Below are 17,597 nucleotides of genomic sequence, written 5' to 3' on the forward strand. Positions count from 1 at the left end.
GACATGGGAAGGGAGAACGGAGGAGACTTTGTTCCGATGGTAGCGAGCGTCGTTCGGTTTGGCGGGAAATTTGCTGTCTACATCCAACAAAATTGACAAAGTGCGACAAAATTGTAAATTATTTTTTCGTTTTATTTTTTAAGTAAATAAAGTTCAGCCCCATTTGTCAAAATTACAGTCTGCCATGCTTTCTGAAGTAACAGGTTGCAAGGACGGTGGTAGATAAGAATAATTGACCAATCTCGATGGCATGTTCCACGCTGAATTACGATCCTCGGTGCCGCTCAAATCTGTCACATTCTCGAAATACTCCTTGACAATGTCTTCTGGATTTGGCCAGCCATTCTTGGGCTGATTTGTCGAATTCTTAAAGTTTTTCATTGCAGCTGCAAGTAAAAATTTTATCTGCTGTAGGTTAACGTGTTTTCTCTGCGATAATGACGAAATGGTCAGTGGAATGATTACCGAGTCGTTGAAGTTCCCATATCATTGGCGGCGTGTAATGTGAAAATCGACAGCTCGTGCCGAAAGCGCAATCTCCGACGGTCATATAGCGTTTACAAGGAATTTTACTACATTCTTCTTTTAATATCGTCTCTGGGTCTACGATTATGAATATATTTATTGATTTACACAACTTAGGAGTTGCGAGAGAGGTTATAAACAGGCACAAGAGAAATTAAGCACGAGAATAAAAATATTCAATAAGAAAACATTATTTAGAACTTACCCTTGAACATATTATAGTGATCCGTTCGATTTTTCGCGTGCTGCAGGCTGGACAGATGTTTTTTACGAGCCTCGACATCGTCCTTAAAAGATCTGTCGCAATAGTCGCAATAATATATCTTGCCCATTGACGTACTTGACTAGCGTAGTGAGAATGCCATTAATAAATTGTGCTGTGCTGCAATAGTCGAATGAACACACTGAACAAGGTTAGGAACAAATCATCGTGACAAACGCAGCTGGTGTAAACAATACAATGAACAGGCAAGAGAGAACTGTGGAGTGACATCTGGTAATAAGAAAGATAACTATATTAGTCCTCATTATTTTCTTTAAATGCACATTAGATGATAAAAATGAATGGATAATTATATGCGAAAAACTTCACTTGGACAAGTTTAGATTAAATTAGTTTAGCGACTTTCGGACAATTCTTTTGTAAAAAGTTTCATAAAAGTTACATATTTATCAGAAAATCTAAATTACTTTTAATTTAAGGTTTGATGTGCAATTTAATTTTATGACACAGCGTATATATATATATATATAAAAAGCTGCCGTCGCTGACGGTAAAAAGAAAGATAAATTGTTATTACGCTATCAGACATTTTAATGGAATCTTTCGTAATACGAATATATGTTATTCCGTCACCGTATCCGGATTAAAGCCAATTAATGGTGTTTGCAACGATGACATCCTGGTATTAAAATTTTAGTTCGTACATTTAGCAGGTATGTATTTTAAACAAATGGATTACATGTAGCGTACCGCTCGTTTCAGCAATACACCAGTCGTTTTTTTTTATTACATTCTTACAATATATTTTACCACAACTTGTCTTGTGCACCGCTAAAACTATTCATACGTGACAAAGTAACGTATCGACAAGAATGTCTATTATTCGTCGCAACGTTCCTTTCTATATTAATTCGATACAACAAATATTCGTCACACTCACGATGCTCACCCCGACGTAAACCGAGACAACGTTACTCGATGATAGATCATTTTCAGCGATACCAAAGCTTCGCTTTAATTTTCTACAAGCGACAATCGCAAGTAACTTATGAGTAATACGTAAATCGTGTCATCCAAGACAGTATATGTTTACAAATGAAGAATTAGAAACAGGGTAGTAAAAATCCGGGTAGATGTAATTACGAAGTGGAAATCGAAAACTCGTATACAATTTCTAATTGGAAATTTGGAGCCGCTACTGTGGATTCAAAAACTTGATTTTAAAAGCTAAGAGTTGGGATATGCGGGATATAAAATTTAGGAATTGAAAATAAAATATTGCATATTGGGAATTGAATAATGGTGTTCGAATGCACGTATCTGTTTTATGTCTGCTTGCTGAACAATAGCTGCACGTACTCTATTGCAATCAATACGAATCGCGCGGAAATATTGCGTGAAACAGAACATATTATATTTGAGGAGGTTGCTCACATTGCAATATTATCTCAACACGTTTATTTGTTTAACGAGTAGACTACATAATTTTATCACAATAAATGCGTGCAATTATTGCTCACGGTCAATGTTGAACGTGTTAATACAGGAATGTCGCGTAATATTGTTCGATACGCAACTCGCCGGTGTCTTCAGCAAATCGGTATAAATATCGGTATAAATTACAAGTATAGAAGAGATGGAAATAATAATCGCTCAGTAGAAAAACACGTGGACGAACATGAGGAAGTGAAACGTAACAAATTCGCAGCACCCTGCTTTGTGGACGAATAAAGCTGGCGTTGAAGAGTAAACGATTGTTCGAACGACAGTTCAGTTCAGCAAAATTGTTCTGGCTCGCTGTTTCGCGCATTTACGCACTTTCAAATCGTTTACTGATCGATTGTTGCTGTAATCACACACAAGATCTGGTCGATATGGCGTACATAAGTGAACTTTTTTTAGGCCTGGTAAAATAAATTTCCATTTCAAGGTACATCGATATGCTAATTCACATGCAAAATGGACTAGATCGCAACAAAGTTGGAGATGGCTATCGATATTCCGAAAAGAATCCGTTATTACGCGAAATTAAACATTAATACAGAAGCGTAGAAATTATAACGGAGTTTTAACATTCATACATGAAGATTTTGAGCAAGTAAGCTCGTAGATATCATTACTGGAAGGACCGAACTCGTTATTTCGACGGGCCTCTTTCAGCTTATCTCTTTTAAGCAGCCATAAATCCTGTATATTACGCACGTTTTCAAACGATGCAGTAGAACCTTGTTTTAATGTTTACTTTAATTAATGCATTATTGGCAATAGGCCGGTGAGTCGTACATGCGATTTTTTAAGTACATTATTTTAGATGTTTTTCGACGCGTGCAAAGCATCTGAGAAAAGTCGTCTGAACAGGACAAATGATATCGAAGAATCTTAAGAAGTTTTCATAGATTAATATATCTATAATGATCTAAGTTTTACTTTAAAGTTCAAATATTCCATATTACTCTTCGTTAAATAGAGATTCTACTGCATTAGTAACGTAAAGTACAATGAAACTTTTTTCGCCTTCCAACATTTGCAAAATTATTTGAAAGTTTGGAATGTCTTAGCCCTTTTTATACCCACGGAATGGGAAAGATTTTCCTAAATTTACAGTCCTTCTAAAGTTAACAGGTTGAATACTATGACGAAGAAGAAAGACTAATCTCTAATTCACTTCGGCTTAGGATTAATGCTTTCTTTCCAAACTTTCAAGGGGGAGAGAGAGGGAGAGAGAGAGTGAGATAGAGAGATAGAGAGAGACAGAAACAATCGTACACATTTTTACACTTTCCACATTAAAAATGAAACGGATATACATTTAACTTTGGAAGGAGAGAAAGACAGAAAAAGAGAGCAAAGAAGAAAATGTTGGAAAAATGTAGAAAGTGCAATGAAGAAATGCTTGAATTATCACATTCCGTTTCAACGCTATTCAATAACTCAGGAACGTTGAAAGAAAAATTAAAAATGTCGTGTGTATATCTGTGTGTCATTATAAAGAGTATTCGAAAAACAGACTTTCATCGTTCATGTTTAATTTTAAAATTGGATTTTAAAATTGGAAACTACAACCATACCGTTTATTTTACATAAATACAGGAACTTATAAAAGTTAACATGCACATTATTTGTATTGGTACATATCTTAATGTATGCTCCGTTTAACATGCGCAGGACGTCAAAGTTATATTCTATTGTTTGCCGTGTGCCGCTTAATATACCTACCAGGTAGGAGAATCGCGCACACTTGTTCTCATAGATCACAATTTATATCGGGTAATTATAGAGAGAGAGGGGAATTTTTTTTTCTTTTCTCTTTTCCTCCTCTACGTCTTTCTAATTTTTTTTTTTTCCTCCTTATCATTGGCTTTATGTAACTTATATTATACCACCTTTAGGAGAAGGCTGCCTTTAAAAAATCCGCCTATCTGCACTGTGGCAGTCGTAACTCATAAAAATTGTAGGTACAAGTCGATAGTACAAGAATAGGTCGAGAATGGTCAGCGAATCGCGTGTACGTGTGTGGGTGTGGGTGTGTGTGTGTGTGTGTGTGTGTGTGTGTGGTGTAGCGAATCGTGTGAAATGTACTCAAAATCGATCTATAGGAATCGGCTTAAGGAACAATTTTCTTTTATTCACCATTATATTCCTTCCCTTTACACAATGCAGCTTCGTTCCAGAAAAATTTTTTTCTCATACCTTTTTTCTTTCATAAACAATAGAGAAATATTTAAATGTTCCCACGTGTGTATGCCTCGGCCTGTAATATACTTTGTCCGAAAGGTCCTCGTTCTAGCCAAAGTAGAAAGCGTTTAAAGTCTCACTGGTCCCGGGCGAAGGCTGGATTAATTATCAACGTAAAATAAACGGTATCGTTGTTTACAATTTGCGGTCCGAAGCGAACTAATAATCAGAGTTGTCCGTTGTTCGGCCTTACTGGAATGTCTCGTATATTTACGCACATAACTTACTAATTCGCGAATGCTATATTATAAGGTACAAGAAATAGGGGATGGCGTTCAACCTGTTAAGAATGGCACTGGCTGTAATAGGTAGTAATCTATCTCCCGACATCCCTGCGTTCGAGTAAGCGTCTTATTTTTTAGTTTCGTCGGCAGTAGTATGAATGTTGACCTCCTGACGGACCTTGTGACCGCGGAAACTCGCTTGGATCTTAGTCGCTGCTTTATGCAAGTCCGGATCGGCCAAATCGATCCCTTCTAACTCCTGCACAGCGTCTTGCATCTGCAGCAGAGTTTGAGAAAAGAGCCGTGAAACGTGGAGCGTGGTAGTCGTTTCTTAAAGTCATTCTAAATTCTTTTCCTCGACGAAAAGTACAATTTTCTAAACGGAATCCGCACGGCCGGCGTCGCGCTGCCAAAATTATGCCCTAAATGAGAAACTTAGACTGCACGTGATCCCGCTGTGCATCAACTAGCCCGTACGTAATTAATCGATACGACACGAAAGTAACTTAAACTTTGTAGGCCATGCCGGTCTACTGGTCTCGGGACGAGCTTTAGTAGCGCTTCGGTACGCAGATGATCATCTTCAGCTTGGAAGGCAGCTGTCGATTACTCGCCGAGTGTGGATCAGCATAATGTCAAAGGATCTAACAATAGCCTTCTCTCACGAACCTCGGCACAGAAATGATCGATCACGGCGACCTTGTGCATCAAAACCTGTCACTACTGCTTCATCGATCGGATCGAACATCGGTGTATCGGATAAAGAAAAAAAAAAAGAAAAAAAATACTTTGATTACAATGTATTTAAAAAAAGACAAGACGCTTAGCGTTTTTTAAATAATAATACGCAATGCGGGCAATGCAAACCGGCGATCGTGACGCGCGCTTTTCAGAAAGATAATTTGGAAAAAAAAATGTGCCACCGTAATTAATGAATTCGCTGAGGCTACGAGCTCACATTATCTCATAAGCGCGCTGCAGCGGGGAAAATATGAAACTGATTCATTATGCATTAATAAAATAGCCTATCAACGAAATGACCTCTCGCAACACTTAGGGGGCTTAAATCAGCAGCAGGAGGGGTTACTACTCTACAGGGGCACTTTACTCTATCATAATTAGTTGTGTTTGCTCCACCAGTCCCGTAATCGTTTGTTCCGCCGGCGAACCGAGACACTATGTGTCTTTGTGATAAAGTTTTCTTAGAAACTTAATTCTCATTAGAGGGGACTAATTAATTTGCACTGCGTAAAATTGCTGAGAAAATTTCGTAACGTCGAAATATATATATATATTCTGGCAAACGCAACTCTGTTAATCTCGGTAAATTGACTCAATCAGACGCAGTGGTTTATTGCATAATGGACAACGGAGAATAACCGGGTATAACATTTTCCTAGACAATCGGGTATAGCGTCAGGTCAGGTGAGGTTCCGCGGAGGGTCAATAGCTCGTATTAAGCTCTGCGGAGAGGGCCGTACGCGGATGCTAGATAGAACAGTTTGCCGCCTATCTAACGCGCTCTTTGATCAATAGTTAGCGAGTCTATACATCCAGTACGAGAGATTGACGAATTAACTTACCTTTTCTTCTATCTTGGCAGTCGCGCTCTCGACCGCCGACTTGACAGCCGCAGTGGTCTGTTCCTTTCTCGACATGTGGCCCCGGAAGGTCGCCTGTATCTTCGTCACCGCGTGACAGAGCTCTACGGAACAGAAAGCCGTTTCAGAAACGATCTCTCGCCGAGACTCGGAAATTCTCATTTCCAAGCGTACAGTCAGCTCACCCTTATCGCCGGGAGGGAATTCCTCCTGCAGCTGTGCCTCCGTCGGTTCCGAGGGCGCCTCCTCGGTTTTCGTTGGCCCCGACGTTGTTTCCGACACTTTTAGACTTTTCCTGGCGTGATGGCCGCGGAATACCGCTTGTATTTTCGTGGCCGCCGCCTCTTCCTTCTCCTTTTCGTCCTCTACGTCCTCTTTTTCTTTCTCCTTGTCCGAGGACTCCTCTTTCGTTGCACTGTCTTCCGCCGGTTTTGAGATATCTTCGAACAAGAGTGATTAAAATCATTTTCCTGCCAGTCGGGTTTTTATGTAAAACTTAAATTCAAAGACACGTCGAGTTTAATAAATGTCTCTTTCGTGGAATAATAAAGACCTAAAAAAATCCGACTATAAATAATGAATAATGAAATATAATGACGCGGACACAAATTACTTGCTGTAAGACATAAGCTTATATAAGCCTCCAATAAATTTTCCTAAGGGAAGCGACCCTAAATTGTCCGGAAAACCCGCAACTGACTGGAGAAAGGGCGCGGCTTCTGATACATCCCGTATATTAGAAATGGCCGCCGTGTTAGCCACAGTTCACCTACATTTATTCCGAACATTTCACCTTCCACAGACACGTCCAGAGCGACAAGTATCGATTAGCGTTTCTATTTTCGCGCTGCATGTTCGAGATTGCGGCGCCTAATATACATTTTTAATATTTCACGCTCTGATAGAATGATGCACACAAATATCGATTGATACTTCCAATTTCGTCTAATTAATCGGTTAAATCGCGTCAAATTAAACTTTTGCGTGTCCTCACTGATCAATCGATGTTATATCATCGATATATCGGCATGATGTTCCGTCACGTTCTTAGGCAATTAATTCACGCGGCGCGATTTTTCCGTAGAAATCGCGAGAGATTTCAATCAATGTTCCTGTTCATCATTTTGCTTCATTTGTTCCGTCAAGCGAGTGGATATAATAAAGATTGATCTTAGCGTCTTTTATACAAAGATCTTCCAGATTTCATTAAATGTTCTCAGAAGTCTCAAGTCCATTACTGGCATCCTTGATTTTTCACAAATAGGATAACGCGTCTTCATCGATCTGACTCGAAGGACGTGATCTGGTTTAATCATGCATTATTAATTCATGAAATTCTGTAAGCTCAAGCAAATGCAAAAATTACAGGTGCAAGGACGAAACGTGACAGTATTGGAAAATGAATTTTTTTTTTTTTTTTTTTTTTTGTTTGGAAAAGCAGGGAATACTTCAACTATTGAGCGATTTTGCGCGACACGGTTTCCCTAGGTTACCACTCGACGAAGCAAGTGGGAATTCAAGGAATGCCCCGGCACTTTCGCGACGAGCAATGAATTTTTTTCTTCAGTTATGCACCTTCCGGTTGTTTTACTACGTTGTGCAAAGCTTGGCGGATCGACCGTGCAAGTTGGCGGTAATTTTATCGACGTTTATGTTTATGTATACAGTAAAGCTTACAAAGTGAGCAAAAATTGTGCGCAAAGAGAAAGGATAAAAGCGGGAGCGCATTTTACACGCGTGTGCGAAGCGCGTATTAAATTTCAGTTGAAAGCTAAAGTGCTTATCTGGGTGCTCAGCTATTTGGAACCGCAATTTCATCTTCGAGCATCTCTGTCACAACGTTTTTACAACGACAATGTTTCGCGAATAGCTTGTCGCTCTCATTTCTTTCTTGACATCACGCAAGGATGTTCCCCGTCATTGATCCATCCCAGACCTTGTTACTACCCTCAAGGAAATCAAACTTCCCATTAGAGAAACATCGTTACCTTGATTATGCAACCATGCAGTCCTAAATGGAGGAATTTCATTTTATCGCTGAAACTAACATAAACTCGGCTGCGTTGTTAATTGCTTTATTTTTTTTCTACAAAAATGTATGGCACACGAGTTTCTCTCTAGAGGTAATTTTAATCGTGTGAAAAACCCCGCGGGAGTAATTCTTGGCTAATATTTTTAGCAATTTATCCATTAATACCTTGCGGTGCACAGTTTTATTTTTTATTTAAAAATAAAAAAACAGCTATTTTAATTTCAAGCTACCAATATTAATTGACAAAGTGTGTTAATCAGTTTCGAAACATTTTTATCCGATAAAAACGGATCACGGTTTAATAATTATTTGCGAAACATTCGATTATTGCCTTTGAGCGATAAAAGGGTGCGATAACGATAAACTCGAGCGTATACGAGGTGGGAAGACCTACAAATCTTGAGGTTTACTCTACGATGGAGGTAGTTCTTTTTCGTGAACGTCCGAGAGAATTTATTTCGCGCATTTATCTATCGGTTTACGCTCGTCGGCTCCCTGCGAAATAACTGTCAGCCACAAACAGCTGATCTAAAATCGCTTTCGAGCTTTCGAGTGTGCAATTACTTCCGCCGCTTATCGCTAACGATAACGATCTCTTTTTACCCGGCGCTCACGGAGCGCTCGCGCTCGATACGTGTCCTCTCGGATGTGCAGGCAAGAAGTGAAGGAAGCGAATCGCGTCCCTCGCACGCCTAACAATCGCGTCGTCGATCATCAATTTTTGTGCGCTCAATACGCGATGCTAATGGTGTGACGAGCGCGCGATTCGCGTGCCTCGGGACAATATCACTTCAGCCCCCGCCCGCGCACGTCCGCCGCTTTTAACCCCGTTTTACTCCCGGCGATACATGCACGCGAGGATCGTTGAATCCGCGAGGCGGCTTTTCGGGTCGCACTCGCGCCGCGACTCACCTGCGTCGGAGGAGCGCGTCGCCGCTTGCTCGCTCGCTCGGCTTTCTCACCTGCACATCCACGCGCGGCTCGGTCTGACGTGCAACTGACTGTTCCCGGGCACCGGCGACCCCGTTTATAATAGCGGCCGATCACGGCCCTGCCGCGCCGCCCGTTCGCAGTCGCAGTTCTCCGATTCTCACCCCGCGATGAGGAACACCGCGAAACAGGGCCGTCGCAGGTGTCGCTTAAACCTCCGTGCTCTATTTATTTTGCTTATTCTTTTGTTTGCTTTTACTATCGATAACCTGTCCAAGCACACTCACTTGCCCCAGAATAATTTCCCTCCGCGTTCCGTTAATTTGCAAAAAACTACCAAATGGCTTGGTCCATTTCGGTGGACTGAGCCATCTTCTTCTCGGTGAGTTCCAAAAAATAGACGTTTTTATTTTGCTCTTCTTTATTCATTCATAAAGTGATTCAAAGCAAAGCAAAATGTTTGACGTCTCTTGTGCTTTTCACGATACCCACAATCAGCGTGGTTAATTATACACCTGCGATTGCATTTAGATTTTTTTCTTTCTTGTTCTGTGATACGTAATCCTTTTTTTTTCTTTTCATTCTCAATTAATTTACGAATATTGGAAAAATTACGACAAATGCGAAGGAAAATTCTTTAATGGTAGTGTCCTATTTCTCTTTTTAGAAATATTATTTCTCATGTTATCCCGTTAGAAATCTCAAAGAGTATGTTTTCTGAACGCTTTAAGCTCGGTAGCGGTAGTACTGTCACGGCATCTAAATCGCGAAGAAGCCGGTGACGGCAGCAAAGAGGATTAAAGAAAAAGCTGGCGTACACAGTTTACAAACTCAATTGAAATTGGCGTCGATGAGTGATAGACTATATAGTATTACGTTTAAGCCGCTTATTCGCTAATGAACTGCTCATATTACTGTGCGCCAGTCAGGAATATTGAAAATAAGTACTGCACAATTGAAACGTAATATTTCATTCTACATCCGACTTATACTAACGAAAAAATACACTTATATACGTTCTACCATTTATTCTTTGCTATATAATCAGCTTTCCTCAACGTAATCTACCGTTATCATCGCACGAATCGTGAAATAATCTTTTTGCACAACTAAAACGATCGCCATTTTGAGAAATGATAACGATCCGCAATTGTGGCCTGCAGAACTAGGTCAGACGCGTTATTCTTTTTATGTATAGATTGTTATAATTAGAGTAACCATTTAGTCATGTAAAAATACACGATCTGTTAAAATTTTGCAAAAAACTTGAAAAAAATTTTCCAAAAAAAAAAATCTTCCAAATACTTTAAATATTTGTTTATCCGAGAAAATATTGTTTTTTTTTTAAAGAAAAGCAACATTGTTTAACGGTATTTTTTTTTATATTTAATTTCTGTGGCTTAGAGCTTTTTGTTTGTATCGAGAAAGATACATTCGAAACTGCAATATTTTTAAAATAAATCAACATCCTATCTTTGCAAGACTTTTATATATCGATATTCATTTATTCATCATTCTATGATACAATTCTTGTTCGATCGCGTTTTATGCGAGCCACATAGAATCCATCTATGCAACTACGTCGGTACTGATGAAACCCAATATCTCGCATGCAGAAATTCGTTGAAACTCCGAGTAATTGATTCTGCTCGAAGCAAGCTGCATTGCATGGTTTTCACTACAGCCAGTAAAGTAGAACGTGCTAAAATTGATTAACAAAATTTCCAAGATTGTATCAGCTTGTGATAAGCTAATTTTCTCAATTACTAATTACTAATTAGTGTCTTGTGCAACACACAGTGCGGAAGTTACGTATGAAAAGATATTATCGCTTCGTCAGACAAATAAGAACGTAATTTAGATATTATCAGTTTATCAAACAAATAGGAATGCACTTCTGCAATATGCGGTAAATCAATATTTTCAGAGTTCGCTCTCTTTCTATTTTATTATTCTTATTACAAAAAATTCCCTACATTGCAATGTAGTACATTAATACTTGCGAAAGGACACCTTTACAATGTATCGTTATTTCATTAATACACATTTTTACTGAAAGATCTAAAAATTGTGCTAGATACAGATCTGAATAAATTTTATTGGACATTCAAAATTTATCAATAGAGCGCTCGATCTTTTTCACGCAATCGTGTAATATTACTGTATTAATACTGCTATATTAATGAGGGAAAAAAAACGATGTGTCACAAACGTTCTCGTAAAAATTTCTTCTTTAATAATATAATAAGACTTTTTACGAATATTTTTCTGTTGTTCATTTTAATTCGGCACAATCGTCTCGCCATGTCTGACGTTTATAAAAGGAAATTTTCGTAGAAGAGTTGAACCTTGACATACATCACGCGATCAGTGCTTCTATCGGTATTTTGATACACCCCCATCAGATTCCACAGGCGTCCTATTTTTCGCTCGCCAAGATAGTGAAGTTTGGCACACTATTACTGAGAATTGCATTACCGCAATTTATTGAGAAAATTTTGAATAAATACGATGGCTCTGCATTTCTCGGAAATTTAATTTAAAACAGAGAAAGCACAATTTATATGTGTAACATTTAAATAGGGATTTGAAAAGTTTGAATTTTTATTTTATTAAAGTACGTTTTGTTATTAAATAAAAATATTTTATATTCTACACATTTGATCTCGTCTTGGATATTATTTTTAGACAAAATCCAAATTTATTCTCTCTCTTAGCCGCTAAAAGAATTTAGATATTCAACTAATCTAAAAAAGCAATTCATTACTTAAAGAAAACAGGGTTTTAAGAATTTCTGTTCAATTTGGCTAACAAACTATTTTTAATCCACTTCTATGAAAAGGACAATCAAGACCGATTCTCTGATATTAATCTCGCGGAACATAAAGAGGAAAATTTTAGTTGAATGCTAAAAATTTCTACATTCATCATTGCACACACCAAATGCATTCATTACGCAGCAAATAGTCGTTCGTCCTGCCGACCCCTACTGATTGCATTGATATTACTGAAGCGTGCGCGCAATCAGCTCGAAAGATCTAACGAAGTGAACAGAGGTACATTTGTCACCCGTGAAACAAAGCAGGCTCTGTCATTGTCAAGATAAACAACGCCGAAGTTCTGCGGTGCTCGCAGTCTATAGAGATTAAAACTTCTAATGGCACAAAGCACGAAGCGACAAAAAGCGTCACACAATTTAATCGTCATCGTACAAAAATGTAAAACGTCATGCAGACTGCATTAGCGAAAATTTGCGAAAAACAAGATTGCGTTTATTGTGCGGCTTTGTAAAGTTCACATGATCGCCCCAATGACGCTTGGTACAATTAGCAAATTTAGAAGGGACGATCGCTCACCCCCGTTCTTGACGGAATCGCCTTCTTTCGCCTCGTCCACCGCTGGCTGAACGCTCTCCTTGCTAGTGTTGCATCCCATGTTTGTCTTCGTCCGTTTCTTCTTTTTTTTCTTAGTTTTTTTTTTTTCTTACGTAAGACTTAAATCACGTCGTCGAGAAGCGTATTATTGGAATTCCCTCATTAACATTGCGTTACCCAGTAAAAAAAGTAGCATCGAGTTATCACTAGAGTGTCTCAATGCGGCAATAGTCTCGGTAACAAATATGGTAGTCACGTTTTACGTTTTATCGGGAGGCCGAGAAAAATATAAATTTTCTTCGCGGTCCTTCTAACTTATTCTCCTCTCTCTCTCTCTCTCTCTTGCACTCACTCTTCCCTTTATTTGTTCCACCCCTCCGCCTTTCCGCCCTCCGCGACTTTTCTCTCTATCTCTTACCGTCCAAGAATCCTATATGTATAAAATATTGAGCTACGCCTGAGGTCCTTTTATTGCCGTTATATCCGTTTAATAATGAAATAGTTATCTTTTTTTAGTGAAAACTTCTAAGCTGCTAAGTATTACTCGCAAGCTCTCCGCTCGCTTTAATTGACTAAAATTCGGCGATTTTGATTCAGAGTTACCTTCCACCTTTCTCTCCTTCTCTTTCCCACTCTGTATCTATGTGTGCGTTTCGCCAGCACACACGTTCCTCCTGCGCCTCCACCCCTCGCTTCCTTCCGTTATTCGGGGGTTACTGACACGTCGCGTGGCGCCGGCACCTGCGAGACAATCCTTCACACTCGAAAGCAATCCAAGCTACCTCATGCGTCTCGTCGTTGTCACGCGACGCCCGGCGTCCTGTTGCGTCCACTTCTCCGACGAAGAATTCTACCGGGCGATCGTGGCTCGTCGAAAGCCGAGCATCACGAGCTAAGCACGCAAGCGAGAAAACCCGTCGACGTCGCGAGCCGTACTGGCGTCGCTCACTTACGACCCTGCCCTTGCTCGCGTGGCGACCGAGCGATTGTAGTACCAGTCGCGCTCTATGTATATCGCCGATATATAGATATTCGCGCCACGCAAAACCCCCGTTTTCTCTCGCGGAGGAGCGTGGAGGCGGCGGCGGCGGCGGCGGCACGCACGCGGAAGAGATCGCCACGTTTCTAGCCACGCTTCGGCCGGCGCGTAGCGGCACGCTGGCGGCAGGAGCTCAAAGCGCAAGCCTCGGCGTTTACCAATGTATGGCGAGTGTGTCCTTCCGTAAGGATTCGGCGCCGGGGCTCGATCTATGTAAATTGCAGCGGCGCGATTGAACCGCTTCGATCCGATATGAAACTACGTCCCTTCGCGGATGACTGTGTCAAACGCGCCCGCCACTCCCCAATACTCTCATACTGCTCGCTATCCTCGCGGCTTCTCGCGACCTTAAAAGCGCATGATCGATTTCGCAGACGGTGGCATTTCGCTCGCCTAGACCATTGTTGGCAGACCGTTGCCAGACCGGCGCCAGCCTCTCCGTTCTTCTTGTTTTCTGGAACGAATATCGATCTCGCGGTCTTCACGGTGTGCACGCACGTAGCTCGCTGATATATCTCGGTCGTTACGCGACATTAGGGCGACTTAGTGACGAACGTAAGCATGAAGATAAAGATTATAGATAAATTATACGATTTTTATATCGATCTCGAAGCGGCATTGCGCGGTTATATATATATATCGAGAGTAAAAGAAATTTACATCATCGGAAAGTTTTAAAACTTTACTTTTTATTAACAATAAATGGAAATAGAATTGGAAAGTTCTGCTATAGAAATACATGTGCGATCACATATCAGCTGTACTCCACTTATAGGCTTCTTCCTGCCGCGCCACCTTCGCATTTTGTGATTCGAACCATTTCTTTTCGTATCCGTTGCTTCTGTCGACGCCGTCCCATCGATGGCCGGGTTTGATACCGAATCGATTTGGCGCGAACGAACCTTGATATTGCGGTGGATCTAAAATTAAAGCGTTATTGAATGATGGTTCTTCTTAAGGTATACGACACGAAGAAACGTGGATATATTTTTGTTATTACCTTGCTTTCTCTTCCCCTCTTTTATCTGTTTTTGTTTTATATATTCCAACATAGGATCACCTTCTCTCTCTTGTTCCCTCAACTCTTTATCTAAATCTGCATCATCGGCATATCTCGCCAGAGGTTTATTCATCTCATATAAATCGCTCTTTAATTTTTCCTCTCGATCCTCAACTTGTTTCAACCTAGAATAAAATACGAACAGCTGCATATTATCGTCTAAAGGTGACATTTATTTCAATAGTAATAAAATAATGTGAAAATATATTCCAAATGAAAAAAAAGAAATATTAATAAGAAAAAACTGATAAAGATTGAAAGGAAATATCGCTCACCCTTTGCCCCACTTGGTGTACTTCTCATTCATCTCCTGCTGCTGTATTTCCTGTTCGCGTTTCTCCGCTGCTTCCGCTTCTAAATTGCGCTTTTTTCCCGTTTTGTCACGCATGATCGGAGCTTGCCCTATTCCGCTGACTGCTTTGCTTAGCTGAAACAATTTGAAACGGTCACTTATGGCCTGTCTCTCGCTCTCGCGCTGTTTGTCTCTGTCTCCATAAATAAACAATCACTTCCACAAATAAAACTCTTTCTTACTGCTATAAATATACTCTATATAAAGAACGTTACCTTGTTAAACTGTTCTACTTCTCGTCGTTTATGGGACTCGGTTTCCTCTCGTAATGCTCTCGCATCTTGAAGTCCTGCCGTTTTTCCGTCCAACGTTTTTGTCATTCTACCGCTACTATCCTTCGAATGACTTTCCGCTCGTCCATGTTCGAAATCGTCCGTTTCTTCATCCCAGCGAGACTTTTTTCTTCTCTTCTCTCTCGTGTCCGAATACGATCGAGATTTACGATCTCGATCTTCATATTCTCTCTCCCGTTTATCCCTGTTTGACCTGTTAAAAAGTAATAGCTTGTTTACCATCTCGTCAATTAATATTTAATTATTTAATCGCAATAATCCTTATCAAAGCCTTGTCGTTTTTTTTCCGCGAAATTATATCAATTTACCTCGACATATCTTGTTTACTCGATCTGGATGAATATTTATCGCGATAATCATGATGTCCTCTGTCGCTTTTCCGCAAACTGGAACGTGGTGAATCGTCTCTCCGAGACCGATGCTCTTTGTGCCGAGACGCACTCGAATCCGAGTCCTTTTTACTCCTTCTACTTTCATACAAATCTGTATCTGGATTCTGCTTGTGTTTTCTGGGTGGACTTATATCCGAATCACTGTCTCTGTGATTTAAACTCCGATGATTTCGTTTAGATGAACTGTGTGCTGAAGTCCGATGTTTCGTGTCTTTTCTAGGTGGACTTAAGTCTGAGTCAGAATTTTTAGATCGTCTGGGTGGACTCAAGTCTGAATCGTCATTATTTTTAGATTTTCGAGGCGGACTTAAGTCAGAATGATTATTTCTAGAATGCCTAGGTGGACTCAAATCCGAATCATCATCTCTAAATCGTCCATGTCGACTTGAATTTACGTGTTTATCTTTAGAATGCCTAGGTGGACTTAAATCCGAGTCGTCATTTTTAGATTGCTTTTTATGTTTATTTTTAGAATGCCTAGGTGGACTTAAATCCGAGTCGTCATTTTTAGATTGCTTTTTATGTTTATTTTTAGAATGCCTAGATGGACTTAAATCCGAGTCGTCATTTTTAGATTGCTTTCTCTGTTTATTTTTAGAATGCCTAAGTGGACTCAAGTCGAAATCCTCATTCTCATGTTGTTCGGTATTTGTTGTGTCATCTCGATTTGTATTATCTGTACGATTAATAATAGTTAAATCCCCTTCTTCATTCTCGGTTATAATTTTCCACCTTTTCTTGTCTGAGAAATCAATCGGTCCACGTTCGTCAACTATTCCAGCAATTTGAGGAGCATCTTCTCCTTCTAAAAGAATATCGAATTCACCCTCTTCAATGGGCCTCATATTCTTCAAATCTACATCATCGTCTATAATTTTTACTCTGAAAAAAATACATCCTATTATTTTAAATTTGAATGTTTTTATCGAGATTAAGTTATATATTCTTTAAAATAATACTTTATAGATATGAAGTGATTCTTTCCAAATTAGATAATATAATTTTGCACATTCCGCAATTAATTAATCTAAATGAAAATATATATAATAAAAATAAAAAGATGAGTTCTGAATAGTTATATTTTAATATTTGGAAATTGCTCATGATCATTTTCAGCAACATTGTGTGTCAAAAATGCATCGATATTTGAGTAGTTTTATTCAGAAAATAATATACAATTTTATAAAAAAAATAATCTGCAACAATAAGGATAATGACATGAATGTAGTTATATATTGACATTATTACTTTGATATTGTTAATTCCTTCTGCCTTTTTTGCATTCCTTCCTGAAGCGTCATATGATGCAGTCAATAACATAACCTAACTTAACCTCAAAACATTCATTGTTGACACAAATTAAAATACCCACAGATTGATTCTTACGTTTTGATTCCTGTTTTTTGTTTCTTCTTCTTTTTCTTCTTCTTCTCATCATTATTGCGCATATATTTTTTCAAGTATTCCTTCTGATTAATCACTTTGTTTTCCATCGTCACGGAGTTTCAAACTGCAAGAAAATTAGATGTACAGTGTAACGAATCATTAAATTCACATCGAGATAAAGTTACTCACGTTTTTATTAATAATAAAGAAAATAATAACAAAATATATCACTGTATAGCATTGACACTTGCGAGTGTGAAGAGAGAATCGATGACTCGTGTGGAGTTCTAGTTGGGACGAATCAAGTGTAAGAGTTGCCAGGACTGTCTGCATATGCAATTGCACGTGCAAATAATATTAAACAGGATATTTCGCAAGTGCGTTTTCTCGAATTTCCATTTTTATTTTTTATGAAAGGATATTTATTGAGA

The 17,597-nt window shown here is 39.2% G+C and overlaps 3 protein-coding genes across 4 annotated transcripts; all 3 read right to left on the reverse strand.

Moving 5' to 3' along the window:
* Positions 1-111: 111 nt before the first annotated feature.
* Positions 112-867, reverse strand: LOC105674828 (zinc finger matrin-type protein 5). The gene is made up of 3 exons (XM_012371407.2): positions 731-867; positions 466-603; positions 112-386 (listed from the first exon to the last, which is right to left on the reverse strand). Exons 1-3 carry the CDS (start codon positions 855-857, stop codon positions 154-156), a joined length of 498 nt encoding a protein of 165 aa, XP_012226830.2. The 5' UTR covers positions 858-867; the 3' UTR covers positions 112-153.
* On the reverse strand, positions 731-13,805 carry igl (igloo). Of its 2 annotated transcripts, none has more exons than XM_067349740.1 (4): positions 12,627-13,805; positions 6,494-6,748; positions 6,291-6,412; positions 731-1,018 (listed from the first exon to the last, which is right to left on the reverse strand). In XM_067349740.1, exons 1-4 carry the CDS (start codon positions 12,703-12,705, stop codon positions 890-892), a joined length of 585 nt encoding a protein of 194 aa, XP_067205841.1. In that variant the 5' UTR covers positions 12,706-13,805; the 3' UTR covers positions 731-889. The 2 variants fall into 2 exon arrangements, with proteins under 2 accessions (XP_067205841.1, XP_012226828.1); XM_012371405.2 differs by lacking the exon at positions 731-1,018 and adding an exon at positions 1,450-4,984 and having other exon boundaries at positions 12,627-13,788.
* Positions 13,806-14,352: 547 nt separating this feature from the next.
* Positions 14,353-17,538, reverse strand: LOC105674820 (BUD13 homolog). The gene is made up of 7 exons (XM_012371391.2): positions 17,356-17,538; positions 17,167-17,290; positions 15,697-16,662; positions 15,311-15,581; positions 15,019-15,170; positions 14,684-14,868; positions 14,353-14,603 (listed from the first exon to the last, which is right to left on the reverse strand). The coding sequence occupies exons 2-7, from the start codon at positions 17,271-17,273 to the stop codon at positions 14,431-14,433; spliced, it is 1,854 nt and encodes a 617-aa protein (XP_012226814.2). The 5' UTR covers positions 17,274-17,290; positions 17,356-17,538; the 3' UTR covers positions 14,353-14,430.
* Between the last annotated feature and the right edge of the window lie 59 nt (positions 17,539-17,597).

The sequence above is a fragment of the Linepithema humile genome, chromosome 2, assembly GCF_040581485.1.
Source record: "Linepithema humile isolate Giens D197 chromosome 2, Lhum_UNIL_v1.0, whole genome shotgun sequence".
Taxonomy (NCBI): domain Eukaryota; kingdom Metazoa; phylum Arthropoda; class Insecta; order Hymenoptera; family Formicidae; genus Linepithema; species Linepithema humile.

Bases quoted from the DNA above. Each gene is read 5' to 3' on its own strand.
- LOC105674828 (XM_012371407.2), bottom strand. From the start codon at position 857: ATGGGCAAGATATATTATTGCGACTATTGCGACAGATCTTTTAAGGAC. The intron at 604-730 runs GTAAGTTCTAAA...TCATAATCGTAG, and splicing joins TCACTATAATATGTTCAAGG to ACCCAGAGACGATATTAAAA. The intron at 387-465 runs GTAATCATTCCA...TTTTACTTGCAG, and splicing joins ATGGGAACTTCAACGACTCG to CTGCAATGAAAAACTTTAAG.
- LOC105674820 (XM_012371391.2), bottom strand. From the start codon at position 17,273: ATGGAAAACAAAGTGATTAATCAGAAGGAATACTTGAAAAAATATATG. The intron at 15,582-15,696 runs GTAAATTGATAT...ACTTTTTAACAG, and splicing joins AGTAAACAAGATATGTCGAG to GTCAAACAGGGATAAACGGG. The intron at 14,604-14,683 runs GTAATAACAAAA...CTTTAATTTTAG, and splicing joins AGAGGGGAAGAGAAAGCAAG to ATCCACCGCAATATCAAGGT.
- igl (XM_012371405.2), bottom strand. From the start codon at position 12,705: ATGGGATGCAACACTAGCAAGGAGAGCGTTCAGCCAGCGGTGGACGAG. The intron at 6,413-6,493 runs GTGAGCTGACTG...TCTGTTCCGTAG, and splicing joins ATTCCCTCCCGGCGATAAGG to AGCTCTGTCACGCGGTGACG. The intron at 4,985-6,290 runs GTAAGTTAATTC...ACTCTGCTGCAG, and splicing joins CTGCCAAGATAGAAGAAAAG to ATGCAAGACGCTGTGCAGGA.